This window comes from Cladophialophora bantiana (assembly GCF_000835475.1).
Source record: "Cladophialophora bantiana CBS 173.52 unplaced genomic scaffold supercont1.4, whole genome shotgun sequence".
Lineage (NCBI taxonomy): Eukaryota > Fungi > Ascomycota > Eurotiomycetes > Chaetothyriales > Herpotrichiellaceae > Cladophialophora > Cladophialophora bantiana.
This window is the reverse complement of record NW_015971578.1, coordinates 1,486,695-1,501,753: the sequence shown is the minus strand read 5'-3', so window position 1 is coordinate 1,501,753 and position 15,059 is coordinate 1,486,695. Positions and strand designations below refer to the sequence as shown.

The window sequence follows — 15,059 nt, the reverse complement described above, 5'->3', positions numbered from 1 at the left end:
TACCTGCTGTTCGAATTGAGTCTTTGTTGGCGCAACCCTCGGGACAAATAAAAAGTGACGACTGTTCCTCGTCGTCCTCGTGCCATGTCAATGTTTAGTCCAGAGTTACAACCCTCAACGCGCCGTATCTGGAGCACGTGATAGAAAAGCATTCAACAAAGGAAGATAGGAGAACAAGAAAAGGAAAGTGCAGGATGCTTTGGAAGATCCTCCTCATATCTCCGACCTCACCCCAGGTCTGGATCACTCAGGCACCACCGCTGCCGCCAAAAAGCTTCCCCAAGTTCAATCCAGTGCCTGCATCGTCCGGCAAGACGTAAAAGGCCAGGGCAATGATGAAATACATACCCAAGCAGAGCAACCCTTCGAGATAATTGGATTTTCCGTCCTGGATCAAGAGCACCACAACCAGCGAGGCCAAAAAGAAGCTCACCGTCTCAAAGGTCTCGAAGTGCAGTGTCATGGGTTTGTCTATGATCCAGCCCAACACCACCAGGAAAGGGGTGACAAAGATGGCGATTTGGAGACTGGACCCAATGGCGACTCCAATGGCCAAGTCCATCTTGTTCTTCCACGCAACGATGACGGCTGTGACGTGCTCGGCCGCGTTTCCAACAATAGGGATCAAGATCAGACCGATAAAGGTTTTGCTAATGTGCGCTTCTTCCACAATGGCGTCGATGCTGCCGACTAGATATTCGGCGCAGACAGAGACAAGGAGGGTGATGATCACCAAGACGATACCTGCAGCCCAAGGCCCCAAAAGTTGAGCCTCCTCATCCTCACGTCCTTGTGCTTCAGCGTCGTCGAACAGGTTGGCATGGGATTTGAGCTGGAAGTATAGGTATGCAACGTAGATGAGCAGCAGAATGATCGATGTCCCACGGGACAGAATCATGATATTATCGTCTTGTGCTTTGTTGTTGGACATGACAGCATACAAGGTGGCAGGAATGATCAGAGAGGAGGTGGCGACGGTCATGAGCGACGACATTGTTGACGCGACGGTCGAATTAAAGCTCTGTTCAGGATATCGGATGCCGCCGACGAAGAAGCAGCATCCCAAGACCAGGAGGATATTGGACAGGATGCTGCCCAGCATGCTGGCTTGGACGATGCGGATCTCATTCTTTGAGAGAGCAATGATGCTCACCTATTTCCAGCATTAGCACGCCCTCCCGTTTTTCAATGTTGCTGTGGATGTATACAATCAATTCGACAGCATTTCCAAATGTCGCATTCAAAAGTCCTCCAATCGTCTGACCCAGCGGAACGGCGAGCTCTTCTGTGGCGAAAGCGAGGAGAGATGCCAACGGTATGATGGCAATAAAATTGAGGGTAAACTGGAGCGCAGGTGCCCAGTCCAAAACACCTGCCAGGATGCCGACAGGCACAAAAACGAGGAGGACATTGACGTAGTTGGTCTTGAGGACCTCCCAGGTCAAGTGTAGCACCAGGAAGGGGTATTTGATCCAGACATTTTCATGCTTGTGATATGGTGTCCCAGAGTCGGTGGTGGTGATCCGCGAGAGGAGACCGGTCCGTTCGGTTGGGTAGTCTGCGCGACCGTTGATGCCGCCGTCTTCAGGCATGATATGAATATCTTCGCGGGAAGGGTGAGCCGTGTGGGAGAAATGTTTGCGGAGATTGCTCGCAGCTGTAGGCGCATTCCGCAACGACGCCATAGCAGGCGCCAGAATCAAGTCAGCCGAGACCGTACGGTGATTTTGGGGCGGGAGAATGAATGCGATCAAAGCAACGGGAGGAGATACCAAGCATCAGAAGCTATGTGCTGCGGCGGGGAGGGATCTGGTGTAATATAGCTCATGCACGTACCCATTCGATATCTTGGGGCAAGACAGCGCCGAGCGGAGAACAAGGCAATTGAGTAACGGCGGTAGCCGGGCAAACAAAGGAGAGAGAAGCTTCCCCTACTCCGGAGAGACCTCGTGGGAAGGCGAAGCAAGGAGGGTTGATGCTTCTTGTCTCCCTCTGATGTACTTGTACCCGCCCAGAGGACTTGGCGAAGGCGAGCCGCTGCGGACGAGAGATTTTCTGTTGTTTAGGTGGGTTGATGGGGCGGGCGACGGGCGTGGAGTGCCGCGGCGAGGAGGGCAGGAGGGGAAAGAAGCAGATGGGACAATGAGTGACACCGAGATGGAATTTCGAATCGTTCTGTGGTGCGAGCGGGTGCGTGGTGAGAGAGGGAATTGCGATACGTTTGTGAAGCGAAGGTCAAGAAGATGCCTCTCCACCCGCAGCTGCGCTCCAGCCCATCACATTCCTCAACATGACGGCACTAACTTACACAGCCACACTTGGCCTTTGCAAGTTTGCCTGGACTTGGTTGACTTTCCTCCCTCCGCGATCGACCTCTCATGTCACCCATTGGATCCTCCAAGCGGGGGCCGTAAGCTTTTTGGAACCAAGCCCATCACCGTCGCGCCGTCTACTTCGGTAGAGACCTTCCGGAAACAGCAGGACACTCAACCAGCACCGCCTTGAGCGCCCGGTCACTCTACAGGAGACAAAGAAAAAGCACAAAGAGGGGGAAAAGAGGAGGGGAACACACCATAGAGTTGTTGAGAAACAGAAGCTTATGTGCAAAAACACGCTTGAATACTGCCATCGAGCCGTCTTCTTCCCTCCCTCGCCTCTCACACGACCATCTCTCGGGATATTGGTGACGTCGGGGCAGCAACCACTCAACACCAACAAGGGCTGCCGCGGCTATCGAAACAACGGGCTCCAAACCTATCGCGCCCGGCGACTTCGCGGCCGCCACTCGTTTAGCCACCAGGAACAACAACCATAATCCCAGGTAATCACAGACTACCTATGTACCTCGTACCTACATGTGCAGAATCAGACACACGAGCATTTCCTCACCCTGCCTTCATCATAAGCCTCAGCCTCAGAGACGTCGGCGGCCTATATTCGTCGCCGTCGGCCGAAAATCAAATCAAATCGCTTGGCTACCAAGTTTCCTCCCCAGACTCAACCGTCATCGTCATAGACTCGTAACTAGCCTCGCCCGAGTAACTCGGCGCCCGATCAGGCCCTACCGCTTTTCGGAACTGGAGGCAGTGCGCCACACTTAAATTTGAAAAGCACTGACTGAAGCGGAGGTCAAATTAGCCATCGAAGTCTCAGCCTCGCTCGTGCTCATTGCCGTTTTTGGCAGGGATTGCGGGAAAAAGGGCCCATCAGAGCCCGAGATGATGTTCGCAAGAGACGACTAAAAGTCTCGTAAAATATATTCAACATCGGGACATCCCCTCAAATCGCCCCAGTCAGAACAATGGACATTCTCGTCATACTATACAGATTCCATCAACTCGAACTCCGAGTTCCAGATTCCCATCTTCCAAATCAGCCACCTTGACGGCGTCAACTTTGGAGGCTGAGAGGTATCTCTGCGTAGGAACTTTTGGCTTAGAGACTTGCCCCGAACGAGCCATGATCCTCGCTCTTTTAAGCAGGTCGTCCTTCATCTCATTCCAACGCTCCAGCTCCTCTTTCTGCTGGAGGACTTGATACAATGTGGTGTCTGTTTGTGCTCGCCAGTACGACACCTTCCCTGCCGCGTCTTGGCGGGAAACAGGTGGACGCTTGAGTTTGACAGGCTTTGCCGCCTTGGCCATGTCCATCAGACTCGCAAACACTTCCCTCGACCCGGTGCGCAATTGCTGAGTCTTGACGTCAGTAGCCGGTGGCCCCTTGAGATGGTTGGGATCAAGCCATGCATGCTCGACTGCGCTTTGTGCAATAGAGCCCACTGGGATCCTGAGCTGTCGATTCTCCGATTGGAGGAAGCGAACAGCTGCCTGTAGACCGGTTATCTCCAGTTTGAGCTGGTCTACTTCTGCCTTTAGACGAAGCGTTGCCGACTCGTCCGCGGGGCCAAGAGGTAGCCCCTGTCCGTCTGTGATTCTCTTGTGTTTGATTGCCTCGAGTTCCATCTTTTGACTCTCCTGGGCCTCGAGGAGCGTCTGGTATTCTGTCTCGAGTCGCTGTAAGTTCTCAACGGCAGCCACATTCTCCGCGCGAAGCTTGCTGATTTCGTCTTTCATTTCTTTCACACCATCGTCCTTGACCTTGGTCTCCTTAGCCCTCGACTCCAGCAATTCAACCTTGACTTGCTGTTCTTCGAGTTCTTTGTCTTTTTCACTAAGCCGGATGGTCTGTTCTTGAATTCTCAATTTCAGTCGAGTCATCTCCTCCTGCAGATCTTGCGACAGTGCCTTTTGCGCCTTGACTTCACGGGCGCGAGCGGTCCAGGGGGCGGGGAATTTCTCGAATTCGATGGCGCAAGATATGTCTGCTGACTTGGCGTTCAGGTCGTCAACTTTTCCTTGCAAAATCTGTAATTGCTTCAACAGGATCTCAAACACATCGTCTGAAGCAGTTCCCTGTAGTTCACTCTTTTGTTGCTGGCTAGATGCGGCCGCGGTCATGAGCGCGACGATCCTTGAATACGAAAGACCTTCGTCCATTTCCATCTTGTTGAGCTCCTCGAATACCGATTCTCCAATTCTTTGGATCAATTGAGACAAGACCTCGGCGCACAATTCTGCCTCAGTGAATTTACTCCACATGGACTCGCTTAGGCACATTGAGCGCGTCCAAAGGTCGCTCACTGCATGCATTACCTTGCCAGAAATGTATTTGATCGTTCGGGCTTTAATACCAAGCTGATCCATTCTCTTTTCGAATAGTATTGAGTCCTCGTCGTCGTCCTTTGGCGCTCCTAACTTGGCTTGCACTGCTTTGCTCAAAATTTGTGCTTGACTGGCAATGTTGTCTGTGTAGTTCTCAACCATTGAGATGGACGAGGTCATCTCCATTGCTTTAGTTTCGCGAGCGTCCGGAAGGAACTTCTCAGACATGTCGACCAGAATATCAGCCATGCGTTGAAGGTATTCAGCACCTTCATGACCAAGTTCATCGCGGCGCAAGGCCTCCACCCAGCTGGTCATTGCCTGTTCCACAGGCTCCAGCTCGAACGGGGCACCAGCATACCTCATGAAGTCGTCCGCTGAACATGTCGATAGGTGTTGCACGAATCTTTCGCAGAGATTCGCAATAAAATTCATCTTTTCCATCACGGCAAATACCGCCATAGGACTTTCGTGCAGCTCAGCCCGGTCCCGCATTCGCTCCGCGAGTATGACTTTGCACAACTGCGCCTTCGACCGGATCCGTTTGAAACATAATAGAGCGAGGATAGGTTTCTTATCGATGTCAAATGTATCTGGGACAAAGTGCTGCACGATTTCCAGATGTAAACTGGCCTGCTCAGCACGCATCTTCCCAAGCTCCAGGTCGATCGCCTTCAGTTGAGTTTTGGCAGCCGAGTTCTGTAATTTCAGGTTGAGATCCATCATTGCCCTGGACTTGCTACTCATCTCATTCGCCTCGAGTTCGCTGATTTCGCGCGAACGGCGGAGTTCGTCAATGTCACCCTGGAGACCCTGCACAACATCCCTGAATTTTGTCAGTGTGTATTCCAGGTCTTCGATTGTCTTTTCCTGCTCGGCGGCTTGTCGATGTCTATCGTGCAGCATGGCCTCGCTTTCATCCAGTTGGTAATGCAGCCGTCTCTCCTCTTCGACATGGAACGCCTCGAGTTCGTCTGCCACTTGGATGTGTTCTTCGAGATCCTGAACCTGCCTCTTCAACTGTTCAATCATGTTTCGGTGCTGGTCACGCTCTTGTCCCAGGGTATCCAAGATTTCGTCGTTTGCCTCCGCAGCCTCTAGCTGTTCTCTGAGATGCTGGTTGGTCTCTTCCGATCTGCTGAGCTTCGCTGCAACCTCTTCATACTTCGAGGCTGTCAGCTCAAGCTCATCAATGGTTTCGTGAAGTTCCTTGATCTCGTTCTTCAAGTCGCCTTCGTTTTGTTGGGTCACGTCCCTCAGCATGACCAGTGCCTGTCGCAACCTCTCCGTCTCGCGTTCCATCTGAAGCCAGCCAGCACTGGCTTTCTCTTCAGGACTCATGATCGACGCCAATTCCCGGTTCTCTTCTCTCAGAATTTCGGCCTCGAGCTCCAACTCCTCATGCTTGAGTTTCAGCGCCTCCAGTTCACTCTCAAACATGTCAGCACGCTCTTCAGCCATCTCCTTGTCAAGAGTCGCAAGCTCTAATTCTGAGTCGTGTTCCGCACTGCGATCTGGCACTTTGGCGGCACGACTCTCTGCGTCCTCGTACTTGGCTTTGAGTTCTTGGATGTCTTGTTGATTGGTTTTAAGTTTTTTCTGCAAAGTTTGTATGATTCCTTCGTACCGTGTCGCCTGGTTTTGAAGTTCCTGTACGCTTTGTATTTGAGCTTGGTCCTCTTGCCTTTGCTTCTGCAATGTCCGGACTTTCGTCTCCAACGCTTTGATCACCTGTGCCTGCCGGGATCTGTCTTCGACCGCAGAACTATACCCATTCCGTTGACCAGCCAGCGGTTGTGAACGGGAGGTGGTCGCTGCGGAAACTCTAGCCTCTATGACTGACGGCTCCGGAGCCTCAGCTTCTTCTTCGTCTGATGCGGGAGCGGGAGCAGGTCGTTCTTCTGCGATCGGAGGTGCCGTTTTCCCAACAAGGGCATCGGAAATAGGTTCACTCTTGTCAGTCCGAGGCGGAGCTTTGGCAGTCATGGATAGTCTAGAAGCGGTCATGGAAGGCCGCGGTTGCATTGAAGACGGCCTGGTCCCAGGAGGTCTGACAGGACCACCTCCGATCGACTGCCTACTCGTTGAGGCGCTCGGCCGGTGTGTCGAAGCGGGTGCGGCCATTGTAGATTTCCCAACCATACTGAGCCTGGACTTTGTACTCGAGTCAGAGGTACGTGCAGTAGTTGCCGGAGTACCAGTTCTGGGAGTAGAGGTGGATGAACTGGCGGAAGACGGAGCAGGCTTCGTAGGAGATTTGATAGGAGACTGACGACGATAAGTTAGTCAGAGACTCGGGCATTTGGAAATTGGCTTACAGATACCCTCATAGACCTTGAGCCTGTAGTCGTTGCAGATCCGGCGCTCATCAGACTCTGCCTCTTTCTTGCAACATCCGGAGCAACTATGCTGGACGGTCTCGGCTTCCCTGCGGGTCCATTGGAAGTCGACGTTCCGTTGAGCTTTGCACTGGGGCCTGCTTGACTGAGGATTTTCACAGCCGACTCCTTACGGACGAAGATGCCATGGCCGGGAGCGCAGTTGAAGTACCGCTCCCCTTTGACGGAGCCATCGTTCTTTCCTGTGTCATCGGCTAGTTCGAGTCCCAGCCATTCTCCAGAGGCAACGTGTAGATGGCCTATGTAGCGGACGGTGCCTTGCTTGCCGTCCTGGGTCTCGACTCTTTGTCCGATCTTGACATTGAGATCGGCCATTTTTGGCACTTAGTTCGTCGCTGAGGAGTTGCATGACAGGGAATAAAGGTCGACGAGAGACATGAGAACGAGGATGTACGCTGGGTCGAGTGAGAAGAGGGAAAATGCAGGAGGCGAAGATAATAAGAATGTTTGCCTGCAGTAAACAGGGAAGTTCCAGCAACGGTGGTTTGACGCGACTTCGAAGCCCGCAAGGATCGCGCCGCAGGGAAACAGTTGGGGAGCCACTTTGATTCTGTTCACGTGATTGTCTCCAGAATCCCTGACGCAAGGGGGCGGCACCTCGCCATCCAGTCCTACTCGTACACATGTACATACATGCACCATGCAGTGGCCAGGGGGTTCGGATTCATGTGGATATGCATTTGACTCTAGATAGCTTTCTGGGGTATATATCTTTTTGGCTTCACCAATCCAAGCAGTAGCAGCATGTTCTGCATGGTTACTTCAATCAGGACCATGTGCAACCGCCGCCCGCGTATGAGAATCGTGCAGGGTATCTTGGAACCCCGAGACCTAATAACGAGCGTCGGTCAGACACGTAAGAAAAGGAAATTGTCTTTTTTGCAAGTCCAACTTATCGAAAACAACACATGTGCAACTCATTGCTTGGGTTCCATAACAAGCGGTAAACCAAAATTGTCAGCGCCCTCCTCCTTCTCTTCTCGACTTTTCGTTGTAGCATCAAAGGGTATCTCGCTAGACATAATGGCAGATAATCATAACTGCATATCGATGTCGGGGTATCATTGGTCATTCACTTTTTCTGATCAACTCAGACTTCTCCAAAGCCTAGCGTAAAGGAAGATTTAAATTGCTAGCAGGTCCGTTCGAACTGCCCAGGATCTGGCTGTGATGATGCGGCCCGATTGGTGCCGGGTACGAAGAAAACGAATGTGATGTTGGTGGCCTGCCCGAGTCGAAACTCGCACGAGGCTCGTGCTTGGGTGTTCGGTCTCCGGAAATGCTGCCAAAGGGGAATTTGTCTTCTCGAAAACGTGATGGCCAGCCACCACTCATTGAAGAATTGGAAACTTCTTCCTCAGGTAGATTGACGCCGCTGTCGTTCCAAAAATTTCTGTATCCGCTCTCCCGGCTCTCCATGGAGATCAGCGAGGCCTTGCTCGCGTTAGAAGACGCATGCTTGAAGAACGTCCCTGGTGAATTGTTCTGGTTTTTGCGGCTCATGAAGGACGAAAACGACGAGATACTGCCGGGTTTGCGGAGACGGTCGAACAGGGAGGCTCGCTCGGACACAGACGCGTTCTCTCCATCAGCAAAGCTCGATCGGGTTGGCGAATCCGTCGAGTGAAGCGATGGCGCATTTTGCAAGAGCTTAGATTCAAAGAAGGGCAGCGAGTCCTCAAAGGAGTCGGATTTCGGGCGAGGAATCGCCCCTTTGACAGTGGTGGCGTCCAACCCGTGGGGCACAAGCTGCGATATCAGGTAGTCAATAGCGTCTTTGAGGCCGCCTGCATTGTTCCGCGTGTAGGTCAGAACCAGTCGTCCTTCGGATGGTCCAACAATGCGCTCCACAGACGCCGTAGCAGACTTTGGCAAGCTGCTGAATTCGGGGTTCGCGTGCACGTCTACTTCGTACTGGTTCCTGAACTTTTGGCGGAGATCGTTGAAAAATTCCGGACTGCTGAAGAAGGCCTCGAGCTCGTCAGATTTCTGGAAAGCAATCTCGTGGCTTTCTGGGACCATCCCGAGGAATGCATCAACCGCTTGCGGGACTTGGTATTCAGGGCCGGAAATGGTGACCACGTCACTGGCTTGTTCAGTGTTGGGGAAGTCGATCTTGCAGTTCCATTTCTTCTCCAGCTCCTCAATCTCAGGCAGCCTGGCGATCAACTCGCGATGGTAGAGCCTATTGATCACCACGGTCTCGGAGACGAACTCGGCATCCTAAATTTAATCATCTGATAAGGACATGGATGCATCACTCAGGGGATCATCTTCGCTTACGGCTTTCTCCACCATGTCCATGATCTCCTGCTTCACCAAGTCCAAGCTCTGCGCATTTCGTGCTGGTGTGCGGCAGATGACATTATCAACTTTAATGTCATCATCGTCCTTACCCACTCCTCCGCGATCCATTGCATTGGAGAATTTCACGAAAACAGAATACTTCTTCATGATGCGTTGGATGTGTTGGCCACCGATACCAATGATGCGCTTATGGTATTGGTCAGGAACATGGAACGAAATCGACGCCGGCATCTCTTGCTCCACGAGATCCAAGCCATTCTTGGTCGCCTCGTACTGAGTGCCCACCACGTCAATGTAGAAGTTGTACTCGTTGAAACCATCAAAGATGATTTGGACATTGCCTACGACGACAATTAGCGCGGGTCAAAGGTTGACCGTCAGGAAATCTTCATACTCTGCCCCATGATCTTGTTAATCTTGCCGTTTTTCTTGCCACTTACGAACTCTTTGTGCTCATTTGCCAATTCGATCTTGACACGCATTTGATAGGGAGTCCTCTTCACGAAAGGAATCTGGTTAATGACCATCATTGCGGCTTTGACCGCGTCATCGGATCCGTTGATCGTAAATGTGAATTTTTCAAAACTGATATCAGCGCCAGAGTTTGTGCAAATGTCGCTCAGCATGATCCGAATGTCCTCAGGGGACGGAGCACGTAGAGCGGGACCCTGCGAGGGATCAGGCATCATAATCCACCATGAAGCACTGAAAAACTGGCCAGCCTGTTCAACGATCATCAGTCACTCGTGCCAGATGACTCAAGAGAACGGGTTGGCATACAAGCGCCATGATCTCCTTTACTGTCCTCTCGACATGTAGAACTTCAGTCCCCTGGACTCGGACGAGCCCACGCTGGCTGCCAAGCTGTGGGAAAAGAACGTGCGAACCATTCGTCTCCATGATTTTTCGCACTTTATCCAGCCGGTCGAGTAAGATGTTGTCGATCTTGCTTGCAGACACCACAGCATCCTTGGAGTAGAGTTTGATACCCATGACCAGCTCTTTCAGCTTCTGCTTCGCCTGGTTTATACGTTCCTGTGTTTCTCCTGTGATGAAGACCTCGTCCGCAGCTCGGCGTGTGGCATGAGGGGGTACATAACCGAAAACTCCGGGAAATGGAGGAGGAAAGTAGATAGCAGTCTTGGTGGCCGATTCAATCATCTTGATGTTCTTGCCGGTACGACCTGACACCAAAGTGTGCATCGATACCTCGAGTTTGATCACGTCAATCTTATGCTTGAGCTGTCCATGTGTCAGTAAAGGTCCAAGGCAGAGGTCATTCTGGAGGATTCACAATCTGGTCAATCATCATCAGAGCCCGGGTCTTCGCATGTTCCACACTTTCCATATCTCCAAAGATGTTGACTCGATACCGCTGATCTAGACCGCTGTCAACACCGTTGCCATAGGAGGCAGTGGCCGCAGACGACTCGGCGCTACGAGGCTTGAGGAGAAAAATATCTGTCCCGGTATATTTGGCACAAAGGTCAATGTGGCTGAGGACACTGGAGCGGATTCCGGTCTCTGCGCCGTCCAAGATCAAGGCCGGGTCGATATCCACAATAGCAGAGCGCTTGAACTCGTCAGCAACAACCTTTGCCGGTCGGTCGAGGGGGGGTGGAGGGGCTCAAATGCTTCATACCATCATGATGGGTGTTTCGTTCAGGATTTTTGATCTCATCTTGCAGACCAAGTCCCCGTCCCCTGAAATGCAGACATTCGTCACCAGCCCTTGGGACTTTCGATGCAGGGCCGGACCGGCTTTTGGCTCCGACGATGTGACGATCGCCTGTATGTGGCCTCCACTCTGATCACTGATGTATGCACACAAAGAGCGCAGTCTCTCCTCGTTCTGCACGTGAACAGGCAGGCTGTGAATAGGCGTGCCTTCGGGAGTGCCCGCTGGAAAAGTCCATCGTTGGAAAGCACCGGGACTCGAGTGTAGGATCTCGTCAGGGTTGGGGCCAGGGAGGTTCGAGGCGAAAGGCACATTGAAGGACAGGTTGACCGAGGCGGCTTCGGATGGCGCCTGGGAAACGATTCCGGGCGAGCCTTGAGGACGTCTCAGTGGTTGCGGCGTAGACATGTCCTGATGGAATCTCGACATGCCAAACGCTGCAGGAGTCATCCGTTCCCAGCCATGACGGGCCTGGCCAGTGAAGTTGCTGATCTTATGCATCTTCGGCTTGGGATGACTCCCCAGGTCATCGACGTTCGGAAGGGAGTGGGAAAGGAAAGAAGGCCTATGATTGTTGCATCGAGAAGGATATGGAACGCAGCGTGAGGTCTGGGGAGGGCGAGGAGGACGGTCGGAGAGATAGCGAGCCGAAGGGGAACTGTTTTTGGTAGCAGGGTTTCGCTGGAGTCGAGGTTGAAGTTGAAATGATGGAGAGCAGGTAGGTACGGTAAGTAGTTGTGGTTGAAAGTCGCACCTTTGAGTGGACTGGACTGGGCTGGACTGTGCGTCGCAGGCAAGTTAGTGGGACGGCTGGCACTGGCGGGAGTCTAGCCTGGTGGCCGTTCGCCGCAGTACCTTGTACGCACACCTTGTACACCTCACGGAGGGGTCCAGGGGGGTCCAAGGAGCAACTCGCAGGGCCAGGTGGAATAGGGAGCCTTTCTAAAGGACAGGAACTTGGGGCCCGGGCCATGGATCCCATGAGATGCCTTGGATGGCGCGCCGTCGGTGCCGTCAGCTCACTCAACTATGCCACAAGCAAGCAGAGGAATGAGCTTGACGCGACCAGCTGCAGTTGCCAGTGGCTGTCGGCCTCGGGTGCCTCTAGGCTGTGCATAAAGACCATGACGAATAGGAACCTTGGTGCTGAAGACGCATGATGCATTGCTCCGCCCCCACGCCCACCCTCCACACCACCATCTGCTGAAGATACCAGTACATGGACGAACTGCGCCTCGCCTGCCACATGACATGTTCTGTTGGGGTTTATGGAGTTTATATACTCTTTATTGCTGGAACGGCCGAGAAGATAATACAGCACAGACCCCTATTTAATTTCATATAATTCGCGGATAGTGTCGAGCAAGTGTATATATATCATTAGTATCTCAAAATCACACCCTCCTGCGCAAGTGGCCTCTCCTCTCACGGTTACTAACAGGTGGGTATCTCCAATTCCATATTGAAATGTAGCGCCCAGAGCTCCATCATCGTCTCTATCAGGCCCTACTCACTCTGTCCCGCACCCGTCCCATTGAGTTCCCTGAGTTTGCGTGAGAGTAAGCCATGTCCCGCCTCGACTGGAGTGGCAGAGAAGCCTTGTGCTATGGAAGGGCCATTGGAAGGGGGCCATGGCACTGGCGAACTCCGGGCCGAAGTTGAAGGCAAAAAGCCTGGAGTAGGAGAAACCGTGCGCTCGAGTTCGGTATCCTCTTCCTCCTCCCGCACAGTTTGCCCAGCCCTTGGCGAGTCACGGTCGAACGTCGAGGTTGAAGGAAGGTGGTGGAACGAGGTAGGGGATGAGTTCCGCAATTGTACGAAATGGTTGTCCGTGCTGCTGGAACGGACCACGTCGTCCAGCTTCTCAAAATCAGACGTAGTTCGGGGCTGTGAGCGAGGAGAGATCTGTCCATCGGCCACGCTCGGGCTTCGTGAATGCCGCTCCATTGCTGGTTTGTAGGCTGTGAAACGTGGTTCTGGCAACTGAACTTCACTCCGCAGCTTCTCCTTGTCATCTGGCACGCGGTTGGCAAAGACCACGCGAATGTTGTCATAAAGATAGAAACGGCCCTTTGCCGTACAGCAAAATTTGAGGTGGATGAGATAACGAAGGATGTCCTTTGTACTCAGAGGATCCCGAGCAGCCAAGGCGGCTTGTTTCTCCAATCCTCCAGGCTCGACTATCGGGCCTGACGAATAACTTCGCTGTCTAATGAATGTCTTTGTGCCAGGAAGCATGCCTTCCAGATCATACGAAACCAGGAATAGTTTGACCGCGGTCTTGTTGGGGTTCTTTATAATGAGCTGAAGTTGTCCTTTCTGTGGGACCCGGTATGCTCCCCCAGGAGGAACTTTGGGCGATATTGATGGGTTCGCCTTCCTTTCTCGGGCCTCCTTAGCCAAAGCTTTGCCAATTGCCGTGTTCTCAGGCTTTGTGATTTCAGCCGCCAATGCTTCGGGATCAAGATTAGCCTGAGGCCGCCGTGCACGGCGGCGCGGTTCTTCCGGAGCTTTCAAGTTATGTTCTAGGTCGATGTTGCCAACATAAGGGCTGGGGTTGTCGTCTGAGATTGATCTGGACGCACTTGCCGAAGGGTAATTATAGAAGACCGCCGGAAACGGAACGGTTACGTGGGCCGGACACCTCAGACTGGCGGGGCAGCTACCTTTCCCCATAACTCCAATTTGTGCCACAAAGTCGAGAGGTTTCGAAGGCGGAGTAGACATCCTGCCACGCAGAATGGACTCCTCAAAAGACCCGACCATAGAAGCCCGATGTCGTGGAGATCCATCCGCTGCCAAAGAAGGTCGACGTTGTCTCAACCAAGGAGGGGCCTGGGGAACGATAGCTGGCTGATACGTGAAAGAACTTAACGAACGACGTGGTCGATGTCCATGAGGGAATGAGAGGTCATCACGGTGTTGCGATTGCAGGGAGGGTGATGGGCGGCTGAAGTTCGGTGTGCTGGTGTCGATAGATGACATGTGCAAAGATTCGAAGGCGTTGGGAGGCATCGTTCTCCTTCTCGCTGATTTGCCAAGCTCAGTTTTCTGGGGATCCCTCAGCGAGAAATCCAGAGTAGGATTATTCGTCGCGTGAACAAGTGGGCTGGTGGGAATTCTCATGACGAAACTCGAAGACAAGCTGCTTCCCAGAGAAGGGGCTCGCGACCTTCGGAGTATATCCGAAGGAGAACTCTGCTGCGACTTGAGGCTCATTATTGGAGAAGTTTCTGCTTGCCAGAATGGAGGGGAACCATCATACTCGGGCTGGGAATCCTGTCTTCTCGGTGCGGAAAGGCCTGCAGCCGGCCGCTGCTGGGGGATTCGAGCTGCCGTGTCCCAAAAGTCACCGAGAAAATCGCCCGTATGCAAGGGAGACATAGAGCGTCGTAAAGCGTCTGCTGCGGAGAGCGGGAGTGGTCTTCCTACTGTGTCCTCCATTCCCACTCGAGACCCTTTGCTGTGGTCAGGTTGAGAATCACACTGTTGCGAGGGCAAAGTAGATGGCGTGGAGGGATCCTGTTCGACACTAACTTCAGCACATAAAGCCTCTAACCCCGGCTTGGGAACCCATGTTGTCCGCTGACCCCGTTTAATACACTGGATCAACTCCTCTCTGTCACTCGTCCGCACCGGTATCGCCTTGCTCCCTCGATCCCCGTCCAGATTGGGGTCACGATATCCGTCCGAGCTTGATGCATGTTCAAATGGAAATTGTTCCTCATCATTGTCCTCACATTGTGGCGTGCTGTACCGAGCCATGTCTGAACACAATTTCCGTCTTTTGGCTGGTGGCTCACGATCCCAGACAAAGGGCATGCTCCCCTCCCACAGACCACAGATGCTGGACAACACAAAGCAGAAATGATAGGCTGCCAAGATGAGCCGCCCTGACTGGAAAGAGTTCACAGATGAGAAACATCACGACCGGATCGCAGGGACCGGAGAGACGACGGAACGCCGAGTTATGGTTGCATGATAGATCGCCTGCGGTGTGTCTCGGTGGTGGAT

The 15,059-nt window shown here is 52.8% G+C and overlaps 4 protein-coding genes across 4 annotated transcripts; all 4 read right to left on the bottom strand.

Moving 5' to 3' along the window:
• Positions 1 to 247: 247 nt before the first annotated feature.
• Positions 248 to 1,685, bottom strand: Z519_03314 (calcium/proton exchanger; the record flags this gene model as incomplete). Its single annotated transcript, XM_016761065.1, has 2 exons — positions 248 to 1,153; positions 1,209 to 1,685. 2 exons carry the CDS (start codon positions 1,683 to 1,685, stop codon positions 248 to 250), a joined length of 1,383 nt encoding a protein of 460 aa, XP_016622915.1.
• A 1,629-nt stretch (positions 1,686 to 3,314) lies between these two features.
• Z519_03313 (uncharacterized protein) lies at positions 3,315 to 7,375 on the bottom strand (the record flags this gene model as incomplete). Its single annotated transcript, XM_016761064.1, has 2 exons — positions 3,315 to 6,929; positions 6,980 to 7,375. 2 exons carry the CDS (start codon positions 7,373 to 7,375, stop codon positions 3,315 to 3,317), a joined length of 4,011 nt encoding a protein of 1,336 aa, XP_016622914.1.
• Positions 7,376 to 8,167: 792 nt separating this feature from the next.
• Positions 8,168 to 11,546, bottom strand: Z519_03312 (uncharacterized protein; the record flags this gene model as incomplete). The annotated part of the gene is made up of 6 exons (XM_016761063.1): positions 8,168 to 9,283; positions 9,344 to 9,708; positions 9,762 to 10,089; positions 10,148 to 10,609; positions 10,662 to 10,940; positions 11,010 to 11,546. 6 exons carry the CDS (start codon positions 11,544 to 11,546, stop codon positions 8,168 to 8,170), a joined length of 3,087 nt encoding a protein of 1,028 aa, XP_016622913.1.
• A 1,005-nt stretch (positions 11,547 to 12,551) lies between these two features.
• Z519_03311 (uncharacterized protein) lies at positions 12,552 to 14,810 on the bottom strand (the record flags this gene model as incomplete). Its single annotated transcript, XM_016761062.1, has 1 exon — positions 12,552 to 14,810. The coding sequence occupies one exon, from the start codon at positions 14,808 to 14,810 to the stop codon at positions 12,552 to 12,554; it is 2,259 nt and encodes a 752-aa protein (XP_016622912.1).
• Between the last annotated feature and the right edge of the window lie 249 nt (positions 14,811 to 15,059).